This window comes from Cervus canadensis, chromosome 8 (genome assembly GCF_019320065.1).
Source record: "Cervus canadensis isolate Bull #8, Minnesota chromosome 8, ASM1932006v1, whole genome shotgun sequence".
NCBI classification, from domain to species: domain Eukaryota; kingdom Metazoa; phylum Chordata; class Mammalia; order Artiodactyla; family Cervidae; genus Cervus; species Cervus canadensis.
The window spans coordinates 617,672-633,378 of record NC_057393.1 but is presented as its reverse complement, the minus strand read 5'-3'; the positions used below and the strand labels follow the sequence as shown (position 1 = coordinate 633,378).

The 15,707-nt window shown below is 61.4% G+C and overlaps 1 protein-coding gene and 1 long non-coding RNA gene across 4 annotated transcripts in view; both read right to left on the bottom strand.

Annotated features, from left to right (window-relative positions):
• Window positions 1-55: 55 nt before the first annotated feature.
• TUBGCP2 (tubulin gamma complex associated protein 2) overlaps window positions 56-15,707 on the bottom strand; it is an 18,950-nt gene continuing 3,298 nt past the window's right edge. Inside the window, exons 3-18 of one of the 3 annotated variants that reach the window (XM_043475057.1) lie at window positions 14,475-14,603; window positions 13,660-13,836; window positions 12,656-12,815; window positions 10,245-10,452; window positions 9,862-10,061; window positions 9,381-9,570; window positions 9,057-9,202; window positions 7,510-7,690; window positions 5,846-6,026; window positions 4,081-4,253; window positions 3,804-3,932; window positions 3,479-3,599; window positions 2,875-3,018; window positions 2,591-2,719; window positions 1,779-1,942; window positions 56-303 (exon numbers count right to left, since the gene is read on the bottom strand). In XM_043475057.1, coding sequence (XP_043330992.1) covers window positions 168-303; window positions 1,779-1,942; window positions 2,591-2,719; window positions 2,875-3,018; window positions 3,479-3,599; window positions 3,804-3,932; window positions 4,081-4,253; window positions 5,846-6,026; window positions 7,510-7,690; window positions 9,057-9,202; window positions 9,381-9,570; window positions 9,862-10,061; window positions 10,245-10,452; window positions 12,656-12,815; window positions 13,660-13,836; window positions 14,475-14,603 — 2,568 coding nt within the window. In that variant the 3' untranslated portion in view covers window positions 56-167. The remainder of the gene's footprint in view (window positions 304-1,778; window positions 1,943-2,590; window positions 2,720-2,874; window positions 3,019-3,478; window positions 3,600-3,803; window positions 3,933-4,080; window positions 4,254-5,845; window positions 6,027-7,509; window positions 7,691-9,056; window positions 9,203-9,380; window positions 9,571-9,861; window positions 10,062-10,244; window positions 10,453-12,655; window positions 12,816-13,659; window positions 13,837-14,474; window positions 14,604-15,707) is intronic. The other 2 variants (XM_043475058.1, XM_043475060.1) reach the window with 2 other exon arrangements.
• LOC122445809 overlaps window positions 15,023-15,707 on the bottom strand; it is a 1,194-nt gene continuing 509 nt past the window's right edge. The window contains exon 2 of the long non-coding RNA XR_006270681.1: window positions 15,023-15,683. This is a non-coding gene — a long non-coding RNA (uncharacterized LOC122445809). The remainder of the gene's footprint in view (window positions 15,684-15,707) is intronic.

Sequence of the window (15,707 nt, the reverse complement as noted above, 5' to 3'; positions counted from 1 at the left end):
CCGGACCAGCCGGTGCTCTGCAGAGAGGGTGAGCCCAAGAAGAAGAGGAGACACGTGCAGGTGCGTCAACTTTATGTTTGGACAGAACACACAGCACACACATCCCACAGACACCTGGCGAGGCCTCAGCACACCCACCGAGGCTCAGCCGGGACAGGTGAGCAGCGTCACTGGGCGGGGACAGCCACTCTGGGCGCGGGAGCGGGGGGCCCCCGCGGGCCGGGCACGGGGGGTGCCACCTTCTGGCTCCTCTCTGCAGACAGGCGCTCCAGCCGCTCCGTGTAGAAGCCATTGAAGTCCAGCCTGTGGGGGAAGTGGGCGGGGTCCCCAGGGAGGCCTCAGTCACCCTGGCGACCCCCTCACCACCCACGGCGAGGCCCAGGGCGCTGGAGTCACCAGCACACGTGCACACACACCCACACAGGCGTCACCTACTCCAGCCCCAGTGACAGCAGAGCTTGAAGACACAAGAGAGCACCCAGGTCAGAGGGGAGAGCACCCAGGTCAGAGCGGAGACGAGCGTCTCCAGCCCCGGGGCCCTGCGGCTCTCAGAACACCGGGCTCCAGGACATCAGGGCCCTCAGGCAGAACAGAGCAGTCCCAGCGTCTGGCTGAACCGGAGGCCACCCAACAGGAGCTTCTAGATCAAGGACCGCCCCTCCTCCCCAGACCTCACTCACCGAACCCTGCATGAGCGGGCCCACCCCGTCCCTCTGAGGAGCAGAAACTGCCGGCCCAGAGCCGCAGACCCCACTGCTTGGCCCACAGGCCCCCACTGCCTGGGCCTCAGGCCCCGTGCTCCGCCCTCCCTGCTGCCTGGGCCTCGGGCTCCATGCTCCGTCCACCCCATGGTCCTCCCCGCTGCCTGGGCCTCAGGCCCCATGCTCCGTCCTCCCCAGTCCTCCCCGCTGCCTGGGCCTCGGGCCCCGTGCTCCGTCCTCCCCAGTCCTCCCCGCTGCCTGGGCCTCGGGCCCCGTGCTCTGTCCTCCCCACGGTCCTCCCTGCTGCCTGGGCCTCGGGCCCCATGCTCCATCCTCCCCATGGTCCCCCTGGCTGCCTGGGCCTCGGGCTTCGTGCTCCGTCCGCCCCACGGTCCTCCCCGCTGCCTGGGCCTTGGGCTCCGTGCTCCGTCCGCCCCACGGTCCTCCCTGCTGCCTGGGCCTCGGGCCCTGTGCTCCGTCCTCCTCAGTCCTCCCCGCTGCCTGGGCCTCCGGCCCCATGCTGTCCTCCACAGTCTCCCCACCTCCAGTTTGGCCCATGGGCCCCCCCCCCCGATTCCACACTCCTGCTCCCATCACACCTTCTACTTGTCGCTCCTGGGGTCACAGGCAGCGCACCCCAGGGGAGCACCGTCATGGCCCTGGAGGCGTGGCCAGCCTCACGTGCCCACCATGGCAGGCGGGAGGGCACCGCCCTGGCCCTGCCTGTGCTCCCAGCACTTCCTCACTGCCTGTCTGGAGACAGGGTGGTCCTTGTCTGGTCCTGGCTCAGGGCGCAGCCGCCGGTGCAGCTGACCCTGGCCCGGCCCTCGGAACACAGACCAACTGGGCTGGGGGAGGTGCTGACGCAGCACACGTGAGCACTCACGCGAATACACCCTAATCGATGTACACACACACAGACGCGCACACACGTGTGAACACCCAGATGGCCTTCCTTCAGCAGGTGATGGGGATCAGCACCAGCACACGGAGGCCAAGGACGTGGCCTCGGTCACAGCGGCTCTGGGGCAGGAGGGCGCAGGGCAGTGCAAGGACTCAGTGGGGCGGGGGGCCCACCTGGAGATGACACTGGCCATGCCGTGCTCGCAGTCGCTGGTGCTGTAGACGCTCAGCCGGGCCAGGAGGTCGAGCAGGTGGGCTGAGAAATTCTTATCGAATTTATTGATGGTGGCCTCGAAGCTGGAGGCCAGCTGCGGCGCGTCCACATGCTCAGCCAGGCACTGCAAGACACGGCGCCCCCAACAGCTCAAACCCCGCTCCTCTTTTTAAACAGAAGAACGCGTCTTAGAAAGTCATCAATAAAAGATAAAAAGTTACAGCGTCGTACAAATTCCTGAGAGGGGAGGACCTAGGCGCATCCAGGCAGGTGGCCCCGCGTCCCCAGCACGGGGAGCCAGGAGCCAGGACGTGGACCGCGGGGCTTCCTCAGGGAGCTCAGATTTTCAAGCTGCCCCTCGGCACGTGGGCAACCTGGAAGTGCCCGCCTGGGTCACCTTACCCCACCCCACCCCATAGGACACACACCTGCACCTGGTCAGGTGCCCAACTCTGCCAACTAGACAGACTCTGCTCAGGGGCCACAGGGCCCGAGCTCTGTGCCCACTGGGCTGCAGGCCTGTGGGATCTTCCCACGGCCCGGCCTAACCACACAACCTTGGATGACACGGCCCTACCCTGGGAAGCTGGGAAGGGAGATTCTCCATGGCTTGTGTTTGGAATGTAATTTAAAGATAGTCTTTTTATCAATCAAAGGAAGACAGGAACGGAAGGATGCAGCAAGCTGGTTTCTAAGTGCCGTGACCCGAACACTGTGTCAACTCCGAGGTGGGAAAGGAGGGCCTCGGGGATGGCCACTCGGCACCACCCACCTTGCGGGCGAGCTCCTTGCGGGCGCGCTCCTCGGCCCGCTCAGCCTCCGTCGGAGGCCCCTGCATCGTGCCGTGCTCCAGGGTCAGGCGGCCCAGCTCGCTGTCCAGCTTCATGCTCTGCGTGAATCTCTTGGGGATCAGGAGGAATGCTCATCAGCCACGACCAACCTCCGCGAGGAAACGCAGCCCCTGTGCGGCCAGGACGGGCTGCAGACTCGGATCGTGGCTCCCACCCCACGCCCACCCCCGCCCCATGCCCACCGCACGCCAAGTCCCGGCGGCACCTGCATGCAGTTGGTGAACATGACGCACACGGACATGAGCTTGGAGAAGACGCGCAGGAGCTCGGGGTTGGTCAGCATGCAGTCCTTCAGGCAGCTGTCCAGGAAGCTGGTGTGGTGCCCCAGCACGTCGTCGATGTTGGAGGCCTGCACGGGAGGCACCGCTGGGGGGCGCCCGAGGGGACGGCAGCACGTCCCCACGGGGCTGCTACATGCTGCTCTGCTCCTCTTTTACACAACCCTGGGGTCTTTTAGGGAAAACCTTTAAAATGTTGCTAAAAGAACACATTTAATGTGCCCCACAAGGTCTAAGATTTTGGTTTTTAAAGACAGAAAACAAGCAGGAAACACTGATCACTGTACTTTTGGTCCTGGAGTTTGGTGACATGACCTTCTTGGCGGAAGGTCCCCAGGGCCCTGGACGGGGTGCCACCACCGAGGCTCTGAGGGAAGGACGTGCTCCTCCAGCAGCCTGAGCCCAGGCCGTGCGTCCTGGGCGCCCTGCCTCCCCTCCTAGGAGCTGTGGGGTCCGGGTCCTGCCTCCCTGACCCCTGACCCCGCTCTGCAGACCCCCCCCAAGGCATGTGGCCAGCGGGACTGAACTCACAGATCTCAGGTTCTTCTCTAGGACGTGCCAGGTCGGCTCCATCACCTCGAACATCATGTAGTACTGGATGTTCTGCACGAAGTTGAGCATCCGCTGCCGCAGGGTGAAAGCGCCCGCAAACCTGCGCGGGGCGAGGGCGTCAGCATGTGGTGTCCCGAGTGCCCGGGCCTCCTGCTGCACCCACGCCACCTGCTCCACGCCCTGAAGGGGCCAGGGGTCTGTCCCGCGTGCACACAGCACAAACGTGGGGCAGCGGAGGCTGCAGGCGCGTGCCGCGGGTCTGTGCTGAGTGTGCATAGGGCCCGCCCCGGGCGCCGGCACGCACCACTTGGCAGAGTGCAGGGAGTGCTGCTTGGCAGTCTTGTTGCTGATCCAGACACTGCAGAGCTGCCGCTCCACATGCTTGCAGTAGAACATGTGTCTGAAGAGCATCTGGTAGCGCGTCAGGGCTTTCCTGTGAACACAGGACAAGGTGGGCTCCAACGGGCGGCTGGGAGCTGCTGCTGCACCAGACACCCCACGTGAGGCTCGTGAGACAGAGTGCGACCCAGGCAGCCAGTAACCCCCAGGGGCACGAGCAGGCATGAGAGCCCAACGCTCACCTGTTAATGATCAGAGACAGGGGCCACTTGACCACATAATCGAAGGAGAAGGCCTCCAGACCGCTGAGTGTGAGCTCGGTGGGGTCGGCGTGGACCATGGCTTTCTCCTGCTTGGTCTCAATGGCCAGGACCCGCAGCAGCTGGGTGATGAGGTCGTGAGGCATCAGGTCAATCTTGGGGAAACAGACAGAAAGCATCACATCCTGACCACACCCACCCCTGCATCATGACTGGAAAACAGTCCAGAGCCAAAGAAGCACCTCCAGACACAGATTCTAAGTCTGGGAGATGGCTTAATGCACCAGACATCCACTGACAAACTAATTAAAAAACTAAACCATTTCCCAACAAAGCAGAAAAAAGAGTACAGAGAAATTACTTTACAAACACCCCTGACGGTATCGATGAGAAACAAGGGCAAGGGAGAAGCCCCGAGTCGTGAGTTACCGCCCAGCCCCACCGCGCACAGGCCCAGCGGGGGAGGGCGTGCTGAGGTGGGCACGGCAGCCCAGGCAGGGAGTGCAGCCCCCCACCTCCGCCACACACACGAGGGCCTCCCATGCGCCAGCGATGGCGGGATGGTAACTGGTAAGGCGGCTGAGAGGACAGAATGACGGATAAGAAAGAGAGGGAAGCAGCAAGCAGGAATTGCAGGTGAGCACACACATCTCCTGCAGGAGCAGCCCCGGAACAGTTGTGCTGCCTCCCACCCGGGCTGCAGCCCCACTCTGAGGGGAGACCTGACAGCCCGCTGTCCACAACGCAGACAGCCAGGCAGGCCAGGGACGGGGCGCGCAGTGGGCTGACTGACCCCGCAGGGCACGGCCCAGACACAACGCACCCAGAACACGCCCCAGGACACACCACAGGTGAAGCCACAAAGACCCAATGAGGCTGACAAAACAGGAATCCCACCACGCCCTCAGACGACAGCGGGGTGACGTCAGAAATCAACATGTTAAAGCCAGAAAACATGAGCAGAGAAAATGAAACACGCTCCTAAAAACAAACAGGTCAAGAAAGAAATCACAAGAGAAATTTGAAAACACCGTCAGACGAATGGAAATGGAGACATGACAGCCAACACCACCAAAGCAGAGCTGTGGGAAATCCAGAGCCACAGACGCCTGTCAAAAGAAGAGCCTCGAGACAACAGCCTCACGCCACAACTCAGGAAGCTACACACCAACAAACTAAACCCAAAATCAGCAGAAAGAGAAAGACAGTAAAGGTTAGAGCAGGAATAAATAAAACACACCAGAGAAAACAGATGAAACCAAGTTAGCTCTCTGAAAGATTCATGACATTGACGAGTTTTTAGCTATATTTAACTAAGAAAAAAAAGACACAAATTATTAAAAAGAGAAATGAGAGTGGGGACATTGTCAACCTCACAAAAATAAACAGGATCATGAGAACTAACTCCTACACAAATTCCTAGGTACACATAAAGTACCAAAACAGACTCAAGAAGAAACAGAAAATTGGAACAGACCTGTAACTATGGAGGAGACGGAGTTAACAACTAAACCCTCACAATACAAGAAGCTTCCAGGAAGAATTAGCATCAGCCCTCCTGAAACTTCCAGAAAACGGAAACAAGCACCCATCCAGCTCCACATATGAGGCCAGAGACACTACCGAAGATGAAAGCCAGTGTCCCCGCCCAGCGCCGATGCAGAGGCCCATGGAGAGGCAGAGGATTGACAGCCCGGGGGCTCCTGGGAACGCTCCCCCCGCGTGAGCAGCGCTCGCCAAGGCCCACCTTGAGGTCGTCTTTGAAGGGGTCGGTGTTGGCGGTGCTCATGCGCAGGGCCAGCTCCAACAGCGCTTCCAGGCGGGTGGGCGTGATGTCGTCCACCGGCTTCTTCAGCTCCTCCTCTGTGAGGTCCATGAAGTGCACGAAGAAGTCGCCCTGGTCCATGAGGAAGTAGCGCTTGATGGACCTGCGGGCGGGGGAGAGCCCAGACTCGCCCGGTGCTCCCCACGGTGGGTGCTGGGTCATGAGGGGCTGGGTGGGGCAGGGAGGACGTGAGCGCCCCCACCTAGAAACACACTCACACAGGAGTCAGAGATCAGCTCACAATGAGCTCAAAGGAATGGGGGGCACAGGCCTACTGCGCCAGGCTGTGCAGGAGAATCCGCCAGAGGGCACGAGGGGGCTGCAGACGGGCCCCTGGAGGGCAGGCAGCCGCTGCAGACACGGGGACATGGCAGACGTGTCTGGGCGGGGGGGCGTCGCTGAGACATCAGGTGGCAGGACCAGGTGGGTCCCCACCTGGCCAAGTCCCAGCGTCACGTGAGCCGAGCCGGCCCCTGATGCGGGCGGGCCACTGAGCTCGCACACCTCAGGTGGGCCATGAGCCGCTTCTCCCCATGAGGAAGCCGTGCACTTCAGATGGGCCGCGAACCCCTTCCCCCCACGAGGAAGCCATGTACCTCAGATGGGCCGCAAACTGCTTCTCCCCATGAGAAAGCCACACACCTCAGATGGGCTGTGAGCTCCTTCTCCCCCAGGAGGAAGCCACACACCTCAGATGGGCCACGAGCTGCTTCTCCCCCAGGAGGAAGCCCAGCAGCACCTCAGGTGGGCCGCGAGCTGCTTCTCCCCATGAGGAAGCCACACACCTCAGATGGGCTGCGAGCTCCTTCTCCCCCATGAAGAAGCCACACACCTCAGATGGGCCGCGAGCTGCTTCTCCCCCAGGAGGAAGCCACACACCTCAGATGGGCCACGAGCTCCTTCTCCCCAGGAGGAAGCCGCACACCTCAGATGGGCCACGAGCTCCTTCTCCCCCAGGAGGAAGCCCAGCAGCACCTCAGATGGGCCGCAAGCTGCTTCTCCCCATGAGGAAGCCACACACCTCAGATGGGCCACGAGCTCCTTCTCCCCCATGAGGAAGCCACACACCTCAGATGGGCCGCGAGCTGCTTCTCCCCCAGGAAGAAGGCACACACCTCAGGTGGGCCGTGAGCCCCTTCTCCCCATGAGGAAGCCACGTACCTCAGATGGGACGCAAGCTGCTTCTCCCCCATAAGGAAGCCGTGCACCTCAGATGGGCCACGAGCTCCTTCTCCCCATGAGGTAGCTGCGCACCTCAGATGGGCTGCAAGCTCCTTCTCCCATGAGGAAGCCCAGCAGGACCTCAGATGGGCTGCGAGCTGCTTCTCCCCCAGGAGGAAGCTGTGCACCGCAGGTGAGCCATGAGCTGCTTCTCCCCATGAGGAAGCCACTCATGTCAGATGGGCTGCGAGCCCCTTCTCCCCAGGAGGAAGCCCAGCAGCACCTCAGATGGGCCGCGAGCTGCTTCTCCCCATGAGGAAGCCACTCATGTCAGATGGGCTGCGAGCCCCTTCTCCCCAGGAGGAAGCCCAGCAGCACCTCAGATGGGCCGCGAGTCCCTTCTCCCCCAGGAGGAAGCCACGCACCTCAGGTGAGCCACGAGCTCCTTCTCCTCCATGAGGAAGCCCAGCAGCACCTTGCTGGCATAGCTGAAGGCCTTCTCGATTTGTTCCACGTACGCCCGCTCCTTCAGCGTGTAGATGACCTCTTTGGCTGCTGGACAAGTGACGTCATGACCGCACTCCCTGACCACATTCAGGTATTTTCCTGAAAGGGATGGAGAAAAGCACACTGCACCTTTTGCCACACAAGCGACAACCCGCAGGCCTGAACCCGAGAGGCCGCAGCCCCGACGCTGGCCAGAGGTCGGGAACAGGACCACTGGGAGAGAACGGTCCCAGAAACCAGCCCCCGCGCCCAGAGCAGAGCAGCACAGTACAGCCGTCACCCACCGAGCGCTGCGACTTCCTGTGACTCCTTACCCCAGACTTACCTCATCAAGGCCACGAGAATCACCTCAGAGAGCCAGACCCTCCACCACTTCCCAGCCCTGCCCTCAGCCCAGCTCTTAGAACCAACATCGGGGCCCTGGCTGGAGCCTGTCTCTAGATAACGTGTAACACACGTGTCTCTACACCAGGTTCCTGACCCACAAGGTGATGACTAAAAACACCGCCGGCCCAGCAAGGCCTGGGCCCTTTCTTGCTTTTCCTCTGCTGGCCTGTGATGCTAGGAGAAACACGACACGCGCGTCTGGTCCTGCTCCTGGTTCCAGCACTGAGCACCTAGAACCCTCTCACCCCACCTGAGTTCACACCCACGAGGGGACTCTTGGCCGCTCCTGCAGACCTTCAGGAGGCAGGTCGGCGGCCAGAGGGACCAACCACATGGCAGGACAGTGAGACCCTCAGCCCGTCCCCCGATACTTGGGGAGGGGAGGGGCTGGAGGTCAAGTTAGGGACCTACGGCCACGAGAGGACCAGTCATGCCCTGTCCTGGAACCTACGTGAACCCCCTACAGGAGGGGGCATGGAGAGCTTCTGGGCTGGTGAGCACGTCCACCTGCCACGAGGGAGGGGCCTGGTGGCCCCCAGCTCCTCGGGGACAGACACTCCCGTGTTTGGGACCCTCCAGACCTGCCCCGCAGACCTCCTCATCGGGCTGTCTGTATCCGTTACAACATCCTTTATAACAGACCAGCGTATCTGCTAAGTAAAGTTTCCCCGAGTCTGGGGGCCGTCATAGCAAATATCAAACCTGGGGAGGAGCCCGGGACCCCGACTGGTGGCCACACTGGACAGACGTGCGGTGGCCTGGGGACACGACGCTACGACGGGTGTCTGCTGGAGCAGGCCTCGATGGAGCCCTGATCCCTGGGGCCCACACTGACCCGGCGGTTAAGTGTCAGAGCTGAGCTCAATGGGGTGGTCCCCTGGCTGGTGTCCACAGGGGCGCTGAGAACTCGCTGTTGTGTGGGAACCCACGCGCCTGGGGTCAGAAGCGCTAAGAACCGGCTGTTGTGTGGAAATCCACATGCCTGGGGTCAGAAGCGCTGAGGGCACAAAGCGGTTTCCTTCAGAGACCACAGGCCTGGGGAGCCCAGCGGTGGGGGGGTGCGCCCGCCTGCGCTCACCCGTGCTCAGCACCTTGCCCGCCATCTTCTGCAGGAAGGACGGGATGTGTCTCTGCACCACGGTGTAGCGCTGGTCCCAGTACTTGTCGTTGTAGTCCTCCTGGATCTTCTCCTTGCGCAGCTCATGCTCCTCCACCATGAACTCACTGCAAGGCAGGGCGCCTGACGCAGGGCTCCCCCCGCTCGGGAGACCCCACAGCCCCCCGCACGTGCACACGCAGCCATGACCCCTCGGGGCAGGGTGCTCGCTCCCGGGGGTGCAGAGAGTGGGGGTCCGCAGAGCTGGACGGGACGCTACCCCCATCACATGGCCCCTCGCCCCACCTGTACGGGTCATCGATGATGCCCCTGTAGATCCACTTCTCCAGGATCTCGAAGTAGGGCACGCTGGCGGCCGTCGTGAGGTACAGACACAGCTCCTGCGCCTGGCTGTCACCCGTGTAGCTGAAGCTCCGGTCGTGCAGGAGGCTCAGGGTCGCTCCCCCCACACACTCGCCTTTATCCACCGAGGTGGCTGCCAGGGAGAGGGCGGCGCTCAGTGCCGAGGGCCCCTGGCCACGCTGGGCGAGAGCCCTCAGCTCATCTCCCACCTTCTCAGGGGACAGGTGCTCTTTCTGGGATAAATTCAAACTATGAAGCTGGGGTTTCTGGAAACTCCCAGAGTCTTCCTCTCGCAAATTCGTAAAACACAAAGCTATACGGCTTCTGACCTCTTGAAAAAATCAGAAGACAAGCGCCCTGACCCAGGGGGTCCCTCCCACCAGGCCCTTGCACCCAGGGGGTCCCTCCTGCCAGGCCCTCACACCCAGGGAGGCCAGGATGTCCACGGTGCGCATGGCTGGCTGGATGTAGAACCAGAGCTTCTGCAGGGACAGCAGGCCCTGCCTCTGCAGCTGCTCCAGCTGTGTGACCAGGACCAGGTACTCCTTCAGCAGGGTTCTCATGGCGGCGGCCAAGGCGTGGTTCACCTGCCCGTACTCGAAGGAGGATTTCTCCTCGATGAACCTGAGAGGAAGGCGGCCCTGAGCCCGAGCAGCTGAGACCTGCATCTCAGGAGGGACGGCCCAAGGGCCTGTGGACACCACCTCCCTCGCTCCTCCAGGTCTCCCAGCCCAGCAGGGAGGCCGACCTTCCCCCAGTAGGGCTCTGCGTGTGCTTTCCAGTCACTGCAGTGAGCCAGGCACCTACCTGGTCACGGTGGAGTAGCTGGCGGCCACTGGGAGGATCCTGCTCACCAACTCTCGGATGGACAGGTCCAGGTTGGGGTCCACGAGGAAGGTACGGCTCTGCCTCCCTGTGAGGGGCTGGGCCGTGATGTACCTGCCGTCCACACCCACCAGCACGTACAGCAGGTCCTCCACGATGGCCGCTTCCTGGGAGGCCAGGGGCAGTGTGCCTGTGGGTGCAGACACCAGCAGGCCTCACCTCCAGAGCCCCAGTCCACTGGCCTCTCTCTCCCCACCCACCTCCCTCTATGTAACTTTCTCTAGCACTGTGGATGTAAAAACCAAGGTGACCACTTGGGTTAACTGATCCCATCAGGGAACCAAAGGTTGAGAGTCCAAAACCACCACCAGCAGAGGCGCTGCCCACCCAACAGGCAGGGACCACACGAGTCTGGAGCTGACTCTCAGAGCCTTAAAGCAAATAAAACCCTCCACACACAAATAACTGCTTCATCTTCACAGTGACAAAGTGCTTCTGACACGTGTCGTGCTCACAATGCTCACAACCTGGTGAGGCTGGGTCGCTCAGAAGAAGGCCGAGACCAGGCTGTGCCGTGGGAGGGACAAAGATGGGCGTCACCGTCACCACGTGGCCAGGAGGAGACACCAGGTAAGCTAGAGCCCGTCGCGAATGAGGAAATCAGGAGAGGGACGTCAGACAGAGCGCTGGGCCACACAGGGCATAGCAGATCCCTCCTTATAGACGGGGTCCCCCAGAAAGGCGAAACTTGAGAGCTGGGAGCTCCACCTGAAGCCCTAGAGCTGGGGTGGGGGCCGGGGAGGGGTGAGGGACAGAGCCACTTGCTGCTCAGACTCCAGGAAGCTGGCTGTGTCTGCAGGACCTGAGCCCGAGGCTTGGGGACCCAGCGGAAAGCACACGCACGGTTAGGAGCGACAAAATGTCAGCGCCCACGGCCTCGGAAACAGGCCAGGAATTGTGAAGACACGAGTCTATGCCGCCCAGCCATGGGCAGGATGGCCCAGACAAGCAGATGGAGCTGGAGGCTGGCGTGAGGAAGGACGGCCTGGTCATGGGCGGGGGGCATGCCTCTGCTGTAGGAAGGGACTCGGATGGCAAGATGACTGTGGGGGGCACCACGTGGCTGGCTGGGGACACCCGGCAGGGCTGCTGCACGCCACGCAAGGAGGCAGGGCCCCCCGGGAGAAGCTGCGTCAGGGGGACAGCAGGGAGGGCCGAGGATGACCGTGATGATCACAGGCATCTTGGCACGGATGCCACCGAGGCCTGCAGTGCCAGGCCAGGGCGTGACGGAGGCCAGAAAGGAGACACAGGGCCCGCGGGACAGATGCCCATCTCGCCACCAGTGCCCATGCAGTGTGGCTGCTGGAGGAAAACGGGCCAGGCCACCTGTCCTGGCCACATCCTCCCTGAAACAGCGTCACACGAGGTGGCCTCAGGGGCCCCCCTCAGGCACAGCTCACCCCTACCGGCCGGCCGCACAGCAACCCCACTACACAGAGAACCTGCCACATCAAACCCCGTGAGCCTGCCCCGCCCGAGGAACCAGCGCCTGGCCGCCTCTGCTCCGCAGAGCCACACCCTCTTCCCCTTAACCCAGCAGAGCTTCCCCAGAAGGTTCCGAGCAGAGCCTCATGCAGGCCTGGAACCTACTGTGTCTTCTAACTGATCCAAACATGCAAATCAACACTCAGAGTTCACGACCTCGGGGAACAGGTTCCCTCAGGGGTTTTCCTACGAAACCTCTTTGGATCGTGTTGAACGTGCAGACGCCCCAGCCATCTGCCCCAGGAGGCAGGGCCCTGGCTGCAGCATCAGAGCTCCCCACCCCGCTTCTCGCCCTTGGATGTGGCCCCGGGGACCAGGCTCCATGAGTCCCGCCACACGAGACTGCTGCAGGGCAGTCTCCTCTAGTACCTGTGAACACGGCCGTGCCTCCCGCCCCCGTCTCCCCTGTACGCTGTGAGCAGGAGGCCAAGACACAGCTCTCTGCCCCCAGGAGGTCATGAGACACGGGGGAAGGGCACAGACACCCGCATGCCCCAACGTCCTAAAGCGCTCATGGCCGAGGCCATCGTCCCAGTGGCAGAACCTGCAGGGACATGACTCACTGTCGGGAAGGAGGACCCTGGTGATCCCACCACCCCCAAGTCTGCCCGAGCCCCAAGACACACATGCTCTTGAGAGCCGGGCACAAGCCAGCCCAGACACTGGCACATCACCACCCACCGGTGGGGGGAGGATGTGGAGGCCAGCGGGTACCGCGTGTTGCCACGTGGCCGAGGGCAGCAGAGGGCCCGGAGGCAGCACGACGCCATCCACCCATCACCTCCGAGGAGCTCAGCCTCCCTGTCCCAACGAGGCCCAACTGTCCGAAGCTGTGCTCCACCTACCGATGGGCACAGTCGCGTCTGTGCTTGTGCCCGAGCCGGTCAGGAAGTCCCCGAGCAGCGTGGGCCTCTCGTACACCCACGCCGGGAAGACTGGGAGGCGCTGCCCTGAGTTTTTTTTGTTCTGCTTGTCTCGAAGCATCTTTCTCGTGAGTTCCAGAGACTGGTGGGGAGGTTTTTAAAGACAGAAAGAAAACACACACCTTTAGTACAAACACTTAAAAGTTAACACACCTACCATATGAAAAGACACATCCCTGAGCACGTGTGAGGAGCAAACACACATGGAAGTGAAACGCACGTCCAGGCCCATCACGGCGAGGGGGCCGGGGCCAAGGCAGCAGGGCCCAAGGTAGAGCAGAAGCCCCTCCAACACACAGGCCCCCGGGTCCCTCAGCGCACCCTCACAGCTTCCCCTGGTCCCCGGTGTGGACCCGAGCTGCCACTGCGCAAAGTGCCCAGTGAGAGCTGGGCCGGAGAAGGGCTGCCCGCACCTGGGCCCCCTGGGCTGAAGCAGGGAGACACGGCCCCGCTGGCAAAGGCAGGGAGCAGTGGTCCCCGAGAGTGCCCCGCTTCCAAAAGCACTGGGGGGAGGGTACTGGGGTGGGGCAGAGCTGTGAGCAGCCACGAGGTGCTGGACACAGAACGTGCCCAACCCGCATGGGCCTGCGGCTCAGGCCTCAGGGTGTGGTTCTGAGGGGCTCGAAGGCCCAGAAACAAGATGGGGGGAGACACCCAGACAGCCGACCAGGGCCGGAGACAGAGTCAGAGGAGCAGTAAGAGAGAGAGATAGAGCATCACCTCAAACCAGCTGCCCACGTGCCCGAGGGAGACAGAGCCGGGCTCCGTGCTGAACGAGCCTGCAGCGCAGGTGGCAGCAGGGGCCCCCCACCCCCCGCCCCCCGCAAGGGCTGACCAGAACCTCTCGCCCGGGGCCCAGGACCCCATCCCAGAGCCGGTGCCCCCAGGCAAGTCTCCACACGCCAACACTGTGGCCACCTGCTCACCTGCTGCCACGTGGGGCCTGTGGCCACGCTCCCCAGCTGCTTCCTCAGCTCCTCTAGCTCCTGCATGGAGATCTTGGAGGCCGTGGCGGGGGCGCCGAAGCTGGTGGTGCTGCTGGCTGCAGCGCTGGCCGCGAGCTCTGCTCTCTCCTTGGCGTTCTGCTGCAGGTACTGCAGGGTCTGAAAGCACGGGGCCCCAGCATCTCGCTGGCCACACACGGGCGCCCTCGCCGGGCACGGCCGCCCCGCTGCACTCCGCAACTCCGCCTGCAGGTCCTCCAGCTGCAGCCTGGTCTCCTCAGGCTGCGCGCCAAGAGCTGCCACGTCCCCAGGCCACCGGACAGGACCCCACACCCGTTTCCCGAGGCTCGGCCTGTTCTCCGCACGTGGCCGGCCTCCCCTGCTGTGCGAGACCACATCCCTTCGAGGGTCCCCTTGGGGCCACCAGGTCCCCTGAACAGACCCTGGGCCTCGTGCCTCGAGAGGAAGCACTGACCAGCCCCGCACACCCGGGGGCCACAGCTCACACTCTTCACGTGCACGTCTCAGTGTCACGACTAACACGCGCTCAATATAAAAGATGCAAACAGGCAACGGCGGACAGTCCCTCAGCCCCATGGGTCACGGGAACGCTCCTCGTGCTCATCACCATCAGGGGCCACTTCCGCTCAGGCACACGAGTTGCCTCAGTGCCGCAGGCCCAAGGCTGACGGTCAGCAAGGGGGCACCGCCAGGGGACAGCAGAGAACACAGGCCAGGCAGGACCCCGTCCACCCAGCCCTCAGCCTCCGACAGGCTCTGCCCAGCCCGGCACGCACCTCCCTGTCCTCCGTGAGCTTCGAGAGCAGGTACACCAGGGGGTCCAGGTTCCTCGTGTTCTTAGATTTCAGTTCATCGTATTTCTTCAGAAAGTCCTCAGGAGTACGAGAAAATTCTGCTATTTTAACCTCAAAAGCATATTTGGAGGGATTTAGAGACCATAACCAGGAACTTTACAAGGCTGTGCAATAACTAACCTCCCCCTCAAAAAAACCTAGAATGAAGTTAGGGAGATGAAATATTCATCCATCTCTGAAATAAAACTAAGAAACAATCTGTCAGACTTGCCATCATCTCCTCTGTGGGTCCCTCACTTTATCCTTCCTAAGCAACTTACAACCACATGTTTTTGTTAGCAGTTTATGCATTCATTCTTTACATTTAACTTTATTCCCTTTGGAATTCATCACTACCCACAGGTTCAGGAGTTATGTGTTCTCACTGATCAGTATGCCCCCCCTTTATAATAAAGTAGATGCAACTGTGTGTTTTCAAATTCTATTCTACTCGGTAGGTTTTCTGAGTTATCCTTATACCATCATTAGGCTGTCAAAATAAATGAACTCTCATAATGCTTTGTTTTAAATATTCATATTTACTTACTTGGCTGCTCAGTCTTAGCTGAGACAGGCAGAATCTTTAGTTGTGGCATGTGGGACCTAGTTCCCTGACCAGGGATTGAACTCCTTGCACTGGGAATGCAGAGTCTTAGCCACTGGACCACCAGGAAAGTTCCCACAGTGTTTTTAAGATAGACTTCAAAATTGTCTTTTACAGAAAACCTATGATTTTAAATTGCACATTATTCGAATTTTTAAAAATCTACTTTAAAAGGATTTCAACATGGCTAAAGCCAGGAGCTTGCTTTTCCACCCAGAAGAGAATCTGTGCCATGATGTGAACAGAAACCAGGACCATGTGGGCCTCCAGACGGAGGTCAGGCTGCCAGCCCAGCGCTCCCCAAGCCTTCACTCACTCATCAGTGCACCCGGAGCGGGAGGGCGGCTGTGAGGAACCACTGGAGCAGAGCTGGGCAGAGACTCGGTCCACAGATAGCATCCGACATCAGACGGGCACCACTGTGGCCACCCAGTGAGGAAGGTAAACTCTGTGCCCCACACAGCCCCAGGGGACGGGACCACCTCAGCCCACTCAGCCCTGGGGGACGGGACCACCTCAGCCCACTCAGCCCTGGGGGACGGGACCACCTCAGCCCACTCAGCCCTGGGGGA